At 42.1% G+C, this 14,680-nt stretch overlaps 1 protein-coding gene across 2 annotated transcripts in view; it reads right to left on the bottom strand.

Moving 5' to 3' along the window:
• The window catches only part of znf827 (zinc finger protein 827), a 77,809-nt gene extending 63,502 nt beyond the window's left edge, over positions 1 to 14,307 (bottom strand). For both annotated transcript variants that reach the window (XM_033623318.2, XM_033623320.2), the window contains exon 1: positions 13,896 to 14,307. In XM_033623318.2, coding sequence (XP_033479209.1) covers positions 13,896 to 13,938 — 43 coding nt within the window. In that variant the 5' untranslated portion in view covers positions 13,939 to 14,307. The remainder of the gene's footprint in view (positions 1 to 13,895) is intronic.
• Positions 14,308 to 14,680: the final 373 nt, after the last annotated feature.

The following is a 14,680-nucleotide window of genomic DNA, read 5'->3' as shown; positions in this document are numbered from 1 at the left end:
AGGAGTATCATTCTAGCAATAATCTACAGCCCAGGCTTGAGGCGAACTGCAGTATCCAGCTAATGACACTAATTGGTGACTGGAAACAGGGCCAACGCTCGCTGTCACAGTCCCAAAAACAGCATCAAAATGTTTGAAACATCTTTTACACATGAGACTGTCAAACCCCATGTCTTTCTACCAATTCCCATTTCAACTGAGCAGACAAAGGGCATTCACGTTCTAATCACTGTGCCATACTATCAGAGACCTTCAGAGTCATGGTTGTGTACTTTTTCTTCAAAGTCTACAATAAAACGCAATTGAAAAGGCAGAATGATGAAAAGTCCACCAGATTGGTGCATTAACATGCCACTTTATAAACTAGATGAAGTGACTTCCTAAACAGTTTGTGAAGTATTAAATGTTAGAAATCAATTCTGTAAATTCTCAACATGTGGAAAACACTGACTTCACTGAGTTCTCTCAAACAGCTTATAGATAATATATTTTAATGTCAGTTTATCAGGCTGCTGCCCAATTTGCAAAAGCGAACATGCTATAAACAGGGAGATCTGCAACACCAAAGGAAAGCAAATGAATATCTTGAAAAAACTTCAGGCAATAAGGATCAACAACGACCTGTCCGATGTACTGGACAGTCAGTGGTGTGTGAATGGTAGCCAAAAAAGCCTAAAGGCATCTACACACCACGTACTATTTGTCAGCTGGACTAAAACCAAAACAGCTTCGACAGATCTGGTTGTCTGTGGACGGATTTGTAAAAAATATATTTTGATTTTATTTGATGTTTTATTTAGAAAACTGCACGCTTAGTTAGTTTATGTTATACAGCCACTTTGCATCTCATCTATTTCGTCTTTAGCAGCAGTGGCACCCCAGAAATGTGTCATAGGGATGGCCAAATGAAGCTGCTAAAACCTTGGTTGTGGCACACCAAAAGCAAAATTTAAGATACAACAGTAACACACACCAAGGATTATAGCGAGGTGCTGATCACTGGCAGTAGACTTGATTATCAAAAACAAGAGTCGCATACTCTGGCTCAATAAGCATTTCTTTTATTTCATTTTTCACATTTCTTTTATTTCTTCAAGATCAACAATCTGTTGATCTTGAAGAACGTCTGAGGGCTGAAACATCACCATCGACATAAAAGAAATGCATATGGAGCCAGAGTGTGTGATACCTGTTTTATGTAATTACACCAAAAGCAAAAGCCTTGACTGAGTTTCAGTAACTCTATTATAGTGTTGAAGTATATAAGCTAGTTGAAAACAATGTCAATACGAGAGTTAAGGAATCACATACTGATATACTTTGTTTTGTTATTTTACAGCTAATATTACAAATTATCTGATGTGCATAGACTAATACTGGTACAGTTAACATTTTGAGTTCCACAAACAATCCTGTTTTAAAGTATTATGTATCTGTGTATACATGTGTCACGCAATTCATTGTTCTTCATATGGGCTAGTTGTCCTTTGTTTGAAAAAAACAAAAAACAATATTCAGCTTTAATTTAAAGGAGTACATTAACTGTAGGGAACATAACATCTACTTGGAACAAGATTATTCAAGTTTAAAAACACCACACAGATGCCTCCAATTATTTTTGACTATTTTCACGATGGAGGGCCAGTGATTGTTTCAGTTTGGCCCTTGACGACACCACTGTTTGGCAGTCTGTAATAACCTGCGTGAATTATTTTCTAATCTAATTGTGCAGCTGATCTCAGTTGTAAAATGTGCAAATACTGACTGCCAATGACATCACAGTGGGCGACTTCTGCATATGGTGACATCTTGGGCATTCCCTTCATAATGACAAGCCACTGGCGTCCATTACCAACTGTTATCAAGTCCAACAATGGCAGCTATCAGCCAATTAACAAATTATCAATGCATAATATAACCAGAGAGGAATGTCATTCAAAGTGATAAATCACATTAAAACCAAAACCATAATTCAATATCGCCACTAATCAAATATTACCATTAACAGCCCTGCTCATTGGTTTACATCAGCGGCCATGACATGCACAGTATTTGCTGCTAGAGCCAATCGTGTATATCCTGTGCCTTTGTGGTGACGGCTCTCTTAAAAATCAACCAGATTAAACTTCCTAATATCACTAACAAACATATGATATGTATGATAAACATCCCAAGCACTGTCATGTGTATGTGGAATGAGTCGCTTTAAATAGCTCTTCAAGCTACTAGATCCTTGACTAACTCTGAGGTGGCATTGATTCTGACTGGGCACATAAAACACAACATAAAGGAGTGGGCCTGTGCCGCAGCAGAGAGGCAAGGATTAACTGGCTAATTACAAGGTGAGAAATACTAAAACCAGCATACTGGTGGTAATTCCCAAAGGCACTGGTTTGGACAGTCAACTGGCCCTGGGTCAACTTTGTTCTGGATGGTTTTACTGTCAAACTCTGTGCCAAAGGATTTATTTTATTATGAATGACTTATTCACTGCTTGCAGTGTTTTTGGTTACGATGAGTCATGCTTTTTTATTGAATCTACTTTACAAGCACTGGTAAATAATCTAAGCAGCCAACAGAAAAGGAGATCTCATGTCCGACAAGGTTGTCCTTTTATCTTTGAAAGCAATTCTATGTACAGTTCTCCACTGAATGAGTAAGAAAAGATTATTTGACTGACAAAAACAGCTACAATGACTATCTGTGGATCACCATAGCCCACCCTACTAAACTGATAGCACTAACATTTTAAAAATCAGAAAAAAATCATTTTAAGAGTATTAAATGTCAAGAGGTCAAATGTAATATGTAGTGCGTGTCACAGGGTTAAGTCTCCCACTCATTGGATATCATTTACTGGTTCGTTGGTTGGTGAAGTGAACATTTCCTGGCATAATTTTTAAAAAATTCAATTGCCCGTGTATTTAGAAAAAAAACTGGCAGAAAAAGGTTTCCACCCGAGGAATGCATGCAAGGAAGAAACCCCAAAACAGATGAGTGTGCTGGGGTCTTTAACAGCATGGTGTCGGTCAGGGGTATTACTCAACAGCGTAAATCCAATCCCAGCATTTAAAACTGCTGACCAGCCATTACTCAAAAAAGGTCACTCGGCCACATGGGTTTGAAAAGTGCCAAATTTCTTCAAATATTTTCATGTTGCATTGTACAACTGTGTCTCTTGTACTCTTCACTGCTTCCGTTTCCACACTTTTTTTTGTCAAGTGTTTAGTGCCCTGTCTTGTTTCATTGCTTGCGGGCTTGAGGCACTGTACAATGTTGCTTTAATTTCAGTATAGTACAAATGCAGTCTATCCAAAATTTGATATCATGAATCATAATATAACACATTTATTGTGGATAAAAGCCAGATGCCAAGTCTGTCTGTAACCAGCCAAAACACAACCCTTTCATTTTTTAAAGAAGTAGTAGAATATTCAGAAGAATGCTGCGTAAATGGCATGTTCCCTCAGACGAATTAAGAACAACCAAGTGAAAATAAAATTCAGTGTTTAGATTTTTTGACCTATTGATTTACACCATGGATTTAGGAACTTTTATGACCGCTGCTGATGCACATTAAGATAGTTCTTCATCTATCAGCATACATGCACAGATGATATAACCATTCTCAAAGTGACCAGTTTAATAAGTAAAAAAAAGAAAAAGTTCCAGTTTTTAAACATAAGTGCTTTGGGGGAAAAAAAATCATTCATACGTTGCTAGATAAATGGGACTCATTGCCAGCATAGTGTCTGAACACTAGACACAAACCAATCTCTTGATTCTGTGAGAAAGAGCTGTTCATATTCATCAAGACTCAAGCCGTTGCCTCTCATAGGAATAGGCATATGTGGGTGGCATCCTTCTTTGTGAAACTGAATACAAGCAGCATGCAGCACACTTTAAAACACCACATATGGTAGAAAAAAAAAAACTTTAGTGTTTTTTTTACATGCACATGTCCTAGGGATGAAACAAATAATGCCTCTGACACAACATGTCCAGTGCTGCTCTGCTTACCTAAAAACTGCTTGGTGGTGTTACATTTTCATTGACATAACCAGATCAATTTGCTGTACTGCAGTGGTTGTTTCACAGGGTGTCGTGTATACAGTGTTTCCTACTGTACAGACTGACATAGCACCACAACTAAAGGACAGCAGGATGATAAGCACTTCATTACGGCCACTACGGAGAATTATTTTTTAACAATTTCCTCTTCTCAAGCACAGAGTGACTAACATATGTATGTGACTGTTTAACTAACACAACTCCCTCGCATATTTGCTTTCTATCAACCAAAATTGTCATGACCACAGCTCAGATTACCATTTCATGTGGTTTTACAAACTACTAATTATAAGCCACTTGACATACTAGTCAGATCCCATCAATTTGTCTTCCGGTTGACAAAGTAACCTCATTCAACCAAGACGTGGATGTCGCGCTAGCATTCTCAAGTAGACAGGGTACATTCTTTGGAACAAGTGCGAAAAAGAACAGGCCATCACCCTGCTGCGTAGTTTTCTGGCATACTGAAGCTCCTCACAGAGGTGATTGTGTGTCTGTGGAAGAGAAGTGAGAGAGAGTGGGAGGGTGGAAGGTGGGAGTGTGTACAGCGTTCATGTATTGTTTGTAAATCACCCTACTGGCAAAAGGGACACTCGGCTCTATAGCAGCCAGTCCACCCAGGGATACAAAGCAAGGTCCGGTGGGAGGTGGGGGTAGAGTGAGAGGTAATTCTATATGTGCGCGCATGTATGTGAGGGGACAGTGTATTAGAGCGATGGAGGCAGTGTCTATTAGAGACACTCAGAATGGACAGCAAGGGAGAATGAGCAGAGGAGCGAGGAAGACGAAAGAGGGAGGGAATCTTGAGAATTGAGGGGGAGGGGGGGAGATGCCTTTTTTATGGTGGTATTGCTTTGACGGCTGTTTGGCAGAGGCGCCCAAGGCAGTGCCTGCTTGGATTTTAGCCTGTCACTTAGGACAGGGACACTAATCAGGATTGGTCCCGGTCCCTACCCCGGGAAAGGGGGGAGCACTTTCAGGCCATTATTAAAAAAAAAAAGAAAAAGAGGGAGCAAGAGAGGGAGAAGAATTGCTGTGGCACAGCAGGAAATGCTAACCGCTAACCTCATTTACATGCAGGTCCAGGGAGAATGGGGGGGGGGGAGCTTATTCCGTTTCCAATCTCCATGTTAAATGCTGGCCAGGGCAGCTGATGGGAATGAGAGGCATTGTTCGCCCCATGCTGCTCTTCCCCTCTCCGTTACACCAATACCTGCCTCGCTTTCTTCAAGGTATAAAAAGAGACATTGCCTCAGTAATTCTAACCCCATCTATATGAACTTGACATGTGATGTATGCGGCTGTTTACTTTGTGCAGATCGTGTACTGCAACCAATCCTCATAGGTCTATCTGTTCTGTCATAACCAGGTTGTGACCTGAGGCTGCCGCATTCAAAGCCATCCTTCACCCACTGAGTCTGTTCTGTGGCATAATGATTGCTATGACAACCATCACTTAAAGCCATGGGTAGGTGGAGGAGAGATGTCAGCTTCTCGTCTACTCTTCTGATGATCTCATTTCTGGCTGGCAGGTACAACAAGGTCAAACCACTGAAACTGGAAAAGTGGCTGCTTGCTACATGCAAATGACAAAACCGAGTTTCCAAACAATTACACTGCCCTGTCCAAATCGACATGGGGCTAAGCTCTGAGAACCACAAGGTGGGGGGGAAAAAAAAAAAAATCAGGGGAGTCACAGAGAATGAGATGTAGAGGGAGGGATGGCTGTCTTTGGCCAGCTATGAGCACAAAGTCTGGCTGTGCGTGCCAAATGAGGTTTTTAAACGGTTTTTCTGGGAGGATTTGTGCTAATCTAGAAAACCTTCTGGAGGAAGTGCAAATACATCTGCCGCTGACCACTCCCCTGTAGAGTACGAGGGATTAATGACATGGCAATCTGAACCAACATGGCCCCCATTCAAAACACTCGTGGGGAGTGGGAACATACGGGCAATCATGAGCTGAGCCATTAGATCCAGTTCTTTTTAGGATAGCCTGTTACCTAAAACCATTCATTCATTACCACACTGTTAATTTGTCCAGCTTCATTTGTTCCTGCGTATGGTTATGGTTCTTACAGGTACCATAAGCTACAGGGCTCCTCGCTCAGAATGAAATATCCAGTGATTAGCTAATCTCATTAGCATCACAAGGACAAAATCAAGTGACCAAACGCCCTTGGTAAACAATGAAAGGATGAGACCTGAGTCACATCGTTCTTTAATGCACTGGGAGTTGCGACGACTACATTGTGCAAATGGGGAAGCCTCCGCTACGAGACTGAATTAGTCAAGATGCTCACCTGCATTTTCAACATCATAAATAACCTCACACCGCACTGACAATGGCTTTCGCCGAGATGACATCACACCAATGATTTTAACTTCTCTGGATTTTTGTCCCGGAGCCAAACACTTCCACTCTCCTCTTAGAGGTGATATATTGTTTCCCTAGAGAGCTGTCACTGCCTTATGGTCCTACTATCCTGTGTCTGTAACAGACCCCTCCCCCCTCCTTCTTTACTTTTAATCTCCCTATAAAACTGATCCTACGTCCCAAAAAGCTGCAGACACACAGCTGTTAGCCCAGCTAGTTAAAGACATTAGCCTGTGCCTTGCTCTTGACTGCCTAAATGTGCAATGTGGAAACACTTCCACACCGAGAGGAGAGAGGGGTTAGCCTGGCTAGTGCACTAAAGGCTAACTAGAGCCAGGCTGTGCTTGAGAGAGAAACTCTGTGTGCATGTGTGTGTAAGAGGCCTCCTGCCCTGCTCTACCCACACAGGAAGTGAGGTCATCTCATAGCACTGCGCTGTGCAAGTGCATTCAGCGAGGGCGACAAAGATCAACGTGTTGGCCAAAAGCCATTTTAAGCCCCCTGGCAAGATGCACATACTCTGATGACCCACGCTAGATTACTACGTTTCATAAAGCAGCTGTATGGACAGTAACTTATAATATGCAAATAAAGCTGTAGGTTTGTAGAGACGGTCAAAAAGCAATAACCAAAGCAGAATCCATAGCCAAAAAAACTATAATCAGATGCCACCATATGCCAAAAACTTCTTAATTTCATGCACCAGTTAAAGATGTACCACATGCTGCAAAATATTCTTTGGAGCCCACAGGCACTGGTCTTTCTTCTAAGACAATTGAGGAAGTTCTTTATCTCTGTAAAACATAATTTTAGTGTCTTTCTAGGAGTGAAACGTGAGACAGAGTCCAACAATAAATCACATCCCTGTTTAGAGCGGGCGTCTGGCACGACTGGCCGGCTTCAGCTCCCCAGACCACTACCTCCTTCACCGCCGCCTCCTCCTCCTCCTCCTCCTCCTCTCCTCTCATGCTCTCCATCCCTCATGCCTGTTAAAGGCTTGTCCTGCAGGGCCTGGATGCACTTGTGTGGTACAACAACAGAGAAACCGCCCAAAGCTCTTAACAGCTCTTCCTCTCCACTTCCTCCCTCCCTCCATCTCCACTGCTACCACCACCAGCTCCTCTCTCCCTCTCCACTCTGCTCTGTCTTTCCCAGCTGCACCGGCGAGCTGTTCCGTATGAACTGCTGCCAGCTGAAAGCCTGCTACTCCTGTGAGATTGCTATTACTCAGTGCAAGCAGGGCTCTGCGTAGCCAAAGGGCTGCTCTCCGAGCTGTAGATCTCCATGTTGTGACTTGTCAACACGGGAAAAATCGTTACCAAGGCTGAGGCACTTCCATTCCACACAGAGGGGGTTCTGATTGAGACCAGGCAGACAGGCAGGTACTGTACTGGAGGTATTAGGACGAATACTGTAACCTGATTTTGTGCTGCAGAGGATTCTCTGCTTGGAGAAGGCACTTTGAAATTATTAGATAACAAAACATCTGAAGGGGAAAAAATACGTTTCTGATGACTTTCAACTTCAGTTATTGATACTGAATTAAGTAACAGCTGAGCAACATGAAGCAGATGTTTTCATCCTTCTTTCAACACTTTAAAAGTTGACCACAAGGTTTTTTACCTTACGATTTTAACTAAACTGTGGTGCAGATTTTGCAATTTACTTTTTAAAGATGCAAGCAGACAACTAATAAATCACAAACTGGAAGGAGCAACTTGTGTTTTTCCACCCTCGCTGGTAAATGCAGGGCTGTGTGAACGTTTACTCGCACTGAGAATATCTGATTACAAATACATTATTCATTAAAATAACCTGAACTTAACTGCATCACAGTTTACAGCCCTATGCCTACATTAAAAAAATAGTACAAAATTGACAAAATAATGTTATAAGTTGAGCCAAAGTTGATAAAAGAACAAGTAAACTACACAAAGAATCTGAACAAGCACTCAGCAGCAACTTTTGTTGGACAGTCTTTGATGACTGGGGCAACAAACCCGTTTCAGCTGGTATTAAAAAGTATTCAGATTGGTATATTAAGCCTGTTTTGTTGCCTGCAATTAGATGTCTGAGAAAACTTTGGTTAAACTACTTTCCACTTCTGGGACACAACTAGCCTCTCGCATGCACATATAAACTCTTGACCAGCTCCTCTGCCGAAAACACATTTGTGTTGCTACATTATTAAACACTCAGGTCTCCTTCCACTGACCTCAAACATTCTGTGATCAAAAAAATTGTGGTTTATGAGACAAGATAAGAGCAACAATTTAGGAGTGTGAGTCAAGTCCGTTTTATTTATAAAGCCCAATATAACAAATCACTAACTCGGTTCTGTCTGATCCACTACTTGTTGCCCGGAGATGCTATAATTTAACAGGAATTCACAATGTTCCCTAAACAGGTGACGTAAATCAAACGGGACGCTCATTTACTTTTTCAATACTATTTATATTTTATAGATGTGCTAGGCTACCCTGATTGCCTTAACCAACAGCGAACAATTACAGCACCATTAAAGCTTTTCTTCCAAGACAAAGGCCGCACCTCAGCAGTTTACAGGTCGGACTGAGGCTAACGTCCTGTACGGGACAATCTACTAAACTTAACCAAAAACTACACCCTGAAATTCATAGTTATTATCCATACACAAGAATCACACCTATAAGAATCAGCCATTATTTTTCAGCAGAGAGTTATTAAAGGCTAGAAAGTTGTATGACATTCTAATGGGGGGCTTTAAAAACAATGTGGATATATGACAATTACGAGACACAAAGTTTGTCCTACATCAATGCTCTATTCCCTGAGTTGTTTAAGGAATAGTAAAGGCATTGTGACTACAAGCTCCCTGATTTGAATAAGTGAATGGGCGGTGAAAATATGGGAATAGTGAAAAACTGTGCAGTCTCCTTAACATCTACAATCAATGCAATGACAAACCAAGTACGTCACCATAACTTTTACAATACTGTACTCTGCAGGTCCCAAATGACAACTTGACAAAACTTATCAAAAGCAGCTATGATGCTCGCCAAGATACAGGAATCTGCACCAATATTTCATGCATTAGCCTAGCTCTATAGTGACACTACAAGGTGCTATGTGAAATAAATGGGCACTCAAGTTCAAATGAATTATTCAATGGCAATGTGAAAGAGGTAATCCTGAGAAAACTCCAATTTCACGTGTTATTCTAGGGTAACATATGGACCGGACCCGCAGAGAGCTTTGATTCTTGAGAAACATTTATTTTTAAGTTGTATTTACCCTGAAACGCATCACTGACACCATGATAAACCACCCTGCTGCTTATGTGCCTTGCCAATTGTCTAAAGTAGCAAATAAGGTTACCGTTCGCGCATAAGATCCACACCCTGAGGCTTGTCCAGGCCCATTTAATTTACCCATTTACTGTCAAGTAAAACACAAAAGCCAGAGTCCAGTTTGGCCACTGAATGTTCAATGAGAGCCTGTTTCTATGCTCTCTGTGACAGCGTATGGTGAGCGAGGCATCCGACACCTTTCCCCTGCCCTTTAATTCATTTCTAAGTTAAAGCCTGTGTATCATTATTCGCTTGAGCTCCACTCGTCCAACACCACCAGAGCACCCAAGCCCCATCAACTTGAGGTGGGGGGGCATAGCGGTGGTGGTGAGGTACGGGATTCTTGGCAGAAATTCCCCACAAATTTTATGCCAAGAGCGAAATGGAAACCTCCTCTAATTTTCCCTTCCCCTTAATCCAATGTTTTCAAGCCCCAGCCCCACCAAGGTCATTATAATCATAGCAAGTGGAAGGGAGCCAGTGACCCGCCATTACGGTAAGGTAGAGAGCCACACAGCCAGTCAGCTATTGGCTGACGAAGAGCGGCCAATATCTGTCTAGAAATGTAAAAAATCTCTCCATCTCAAATGTAGATTACTGGGGGATAAGTAAGCAGAATACAAATGTTCCTCCCAATACACTTAAGGTTGTGCTCTTTATGATATGGACTCTCTCTCAGTCTATATTTTTAACATACTCACCCACTTACTTTAAAAGACTCCGAGGATGAGAATGTCGACTGGTTGAGAAATACTGAGGGGACTTGCTTGAACTAAAGGCTGTAAGATGTACATTTTGGAATATAAAATGCCAAACAACACAAAATATTAAGGTTCATTCTCACTAACCTAATGTCATTTTTTTTTAAAAATCAGAAACCAACCTACACAAAACATTAAACCTTACAAGCATTTTCATTAACGCTAACTTTAAAGAGTGAGTAATAAGGCAGCAAAATTACACAAACAATAACACACTGCAAGGTCATAAAGAATGGCAGTTTTCATTGTGGCACCAAAGGTCATGTTTACTTGTCAGAGTGAAGGCGCCATACTGTACTGTGACCTCCATAGCCGGCTTATGTACCCACAGACACGCGCACACACACACACAAACACACAAGGGTTGCCTGTTCACTTTCACATGTGCGTGCCGTGCACACACACTTAAAGAATAGTATCCTCTCACAAGCTGTGCCACAGACAATAGGACAGTGCACACCAGGCAACACAGCCCATATATCTGGGTCTGTGCTAAGATAAAGCACCTCCAGCATTAAAGCCAGTGTATTAGCTTGCCCTTTTTCACCACAGATGAAGAGATTTGAAGCTCGATATTGTGCTTGTTGGCTGGCACACCACCAGGGTGTTGTTGGCTGAATAATGAAAACACACAGACTGACAGCGAATGGCATGAGGTGACACTTCCATTCTAGAGTGGGAAGATCCAAAACAAAGCGCAAAAAGCTTCTGACAAATTCATACTTTCCTGTGACAGTTTGTTGACTGAGGAGGGAAACAACTCCTAAATCAGAAAAGGCTTTCATTTAAGCCCAGGAACACAGGCACAGCAGTGCTCCAGTACAGTGCCTACACAGGAGTACATGGTTTCAGATACGTGGGTGAAGGGTATTTTTGTTCCAGACCAATTAGGAAGCAGCTTAATTGAGAGGATGACACAGGCTAACTTTGGTCTCCTTGCCCAAAAAAAAAGAGGGGGAAATATTGGATGTTTGACTGATCCAGTCTGCATAATCATGACACTGTGAAATACAGCTAAACGGTGCACCATCTGAGTGGTCTAAAATCAGGAAGCTTTAGCAAACACAATCTCAAACAACTTAATTGTAGGATCTCACCATTTTCCCAACATGTTACAACAATTTATTTAAAATCCTGCTCAAGCTGATTTAACCTTTAAAGTACTTTACATTGAAACTGACAAAGCATATACTTCAATATTGTAATCATCATAAAGCAGGGCTTGTTTTTGCTTTTTAAAAATTCCTGGTAACATCTCCTGCACAACAACATGAAATTCATTTATTTATATCACAAAAATACCCAATAAACTATGAGCATACATGTGTCCCTGTTAACACGGTGTCATAAAATCCTACGCAGTGACTCACTCCAATTGATCAGGAGACTTTTTTTCCTATCTGGGGAAAAAAAAATGTAGCCTACAACTTATCAAAGCATCAGTTAGCCATACTGTACTCCATACTGTATTCTCCACCTAACCATAAACAGGAACATGAACGTCACTATGGAAGAAGGGAAATTCAGGAAATGGAACCCAGCTTCAGGTATTTAAATAAGAAATTACTGCTTGTATTTCATGATAACGCTGCACACTTGATATGCTTCGTAAAACACTGATTTTGGAGGACGATGTTCAGTGGACAAGCTCCCTAAACGAAGCCTCGGTATGCAGATCGGTGGTAAAAAGGCTGCAGTGGATTACCTTTGCTTATATATGTATATGTGATACATAAATATCACGACCCTGTTCTGTGCAGTTCAACCATACAGCTTACATACTCCTAATGCAGCATATGAGTGAGGGCTCACTGTCCAAATATCTCCCTGCCACTCAGTCACATACACACACAGATGCACTCACAGTCACTCACTACTGTCACCCAGTCTCCACCTCTATGCCTCCCAGCCAACGGCTGCTATTTCCCAAGTTCAACCCTAGGTCAAACACCTGGGCAGTGCATCAGTGACCACAAAATAATATGTGTGTATTGTGTGAATGACTCTGTAAGGCACATTTTGATTTAAGGTGTCAGGTGCTGGAGCTCATTCATTCCTCAAAGCCTTTGAAATTAAAACTATGTGAGCAAACTGAGAGACAACTTTAAGTGCTTTTTCGTTTTTATGGTGGCTGGCAGTGATGAACAGCTGGCGTGCTTTGACATTTAAGAAATGAAGAAGAAGACTGTCATAAGATAAATGTATCAAGCCCTCGTTGATTTTAAAGATGAATCACAGTTATTCATTACATTTGCATAGCAATGTGACTAACTGAGCTGTTTGCTTACGCATGTATTGAGCAGAAATGATCAAGAGCAGAGAGATGTCACTCTCTGGGGATAATTCCTTTAATAATCCTTGTCATTGCCCACTACCATCTAAAAGCAATCCTCTAGTGGCCGGAGTGTGTTATCGCAGCTTTTCATTATCTGGACTGATAAAGGCACAATACGAACATCCAAGATACGGAGGGTCAAATGTACAAAAGTAAACCAACCTCCTGCTAAAATCAACTACACGGGGATTACAATGGGTTTCTGCTGCGGCACGATGTTGTTTCGAGCAACGTAGCGGAGCATAACTGCCGTTTCCCTTTTCTAACCGCGTTATTGATCGTAGTCTGTCTGCAATGAATGGCTGCAAAGGGAAGGGGGAAAAACCCTGAACTTCAGGTGACCGACCATGGCTCTGACATAGCCTGCATGCAGACTGGGAGGGGTAGAAAAAAAAATACACTGGCTTGGAGGCAAGAGAGGAAAAAAAAAAACCTCTCCACACTTTTTAAAGTCGACGACAAACAAGCGCGAACAAAATTCGGTTCCGCGATTTCTGGAAGCAGCGAAAAACTATGAGGCGAAAGTTACACGTTTAATCGCCGAGGAAATGAAGTTTACCGAGCGTTGCTAGATAGCGCTATTGCTAACTAGGAACACTAGGGTACGGGTAGCCAGACTCTGGCTTGTCTGATCCGACTGACCCTTCATTTTATTGCGGCCAGACTCCCAGATCCTCCCCTTTCTACCCGAAAAGCGACCTAGCAGAGGCGAACACATTGCCCGAAAACGCTCGGCCGTTAGCCCTCAGACACACACAACCGACACATATGCCAACTGACCGCAACCTTTAGCGGAACCGGACCTTTATCGATTATACTCTTTAATAAAGCCACGTATCATTTATCCACTCACTGCCTAGCTAACGTTACCCATCGCCAACAACATGGCTGCCTCGCTCGGACCTAAAAAGGGAGAAATAACCTACGCCGAGTCTTTTGTCTGTTTCACCTCTTTAACCCTAAACTACTGCGCAAAACACACGGAGAGCCGTTAAAATAGAACAAATCGAGTGAAGGACTTACGTGAAGGCAGGCGCTTGGGTTGCTCCTGCTTCCTCCTTGGCATTTTCCCCCGTTTTTAATCACATTCTCGTCCTTGTTTGGGGATAAGAAGAAAAAAGGTTTTTCCCATTGAGACTGGAGGCGCCAGTGATGGCAGGGACTTGGTCGTGCACCTGGCTTTGCTCGGTTTAAAGTGTATTGTTGGGGAATGGGAACACAGGCGGAGGAGGTGCCGCTGTTGTTGTTGCCGTGTCTTGACTATGGCTGCTCTCGGTGCAAGTGTGTCTCCGAGCCCCTAACTAACACTAATGCAGGGATCAAAGGGCAGCAACAGCAGAGCAGACACACACACGCGCGCACACATACACGCACGCACACACACACACACACACACATGCTCACACTCACTCACACCGCGTTCACACGCTCTCTCTCACACACACACACACTCACGCACACGCTCTCTCTCGCGCACGCACACATTCGAGGAGCTCGCCCCCGAGAGCAGCGTACGGACAAGGTGCCCCCAAGCTTTCAGGGTGTATTGCTGAAAAGAAAATGTATTTGAAAAAAGAAAAAAGCAAAAGAGGGTATAAATCAGCAGAGAGAGCATATTGATCAGGACGAATTACATTAACGGATTCTATTTAATTTCCTTTTTTTAAAAAAAAATATAACAGTAAGTGACGATAATAATTAATGCGAATGATGCAAACATGAATTTAGACGCTATGAAATACATAAAGCAGCTTGCTTTACCAAAACAGACAATGAACCACTGCACTTAAACCTTTATTTAAATTAAA

The sequence above is a fragment of the Epinephelus lanceolatus genome, chromosome 3 (genome assembly GCF_041903045.1).
Source record: "Epinephelus lanceolatus isolate andai-2023 chromosome 3, ASM4190304v1, whole genome shotgun sequence".
NCBI lineage: Eukaryota > Metazoa > Chordata > Actinopteri > Perciformes > Serranidae > Epinephelus > Epinephelus lanceolatus.
The sequence above is the reverse complement of the archived record's forward strand: the minus strand, read 5'-3'. Positions and strand labels throughout refer to the sequence as shown.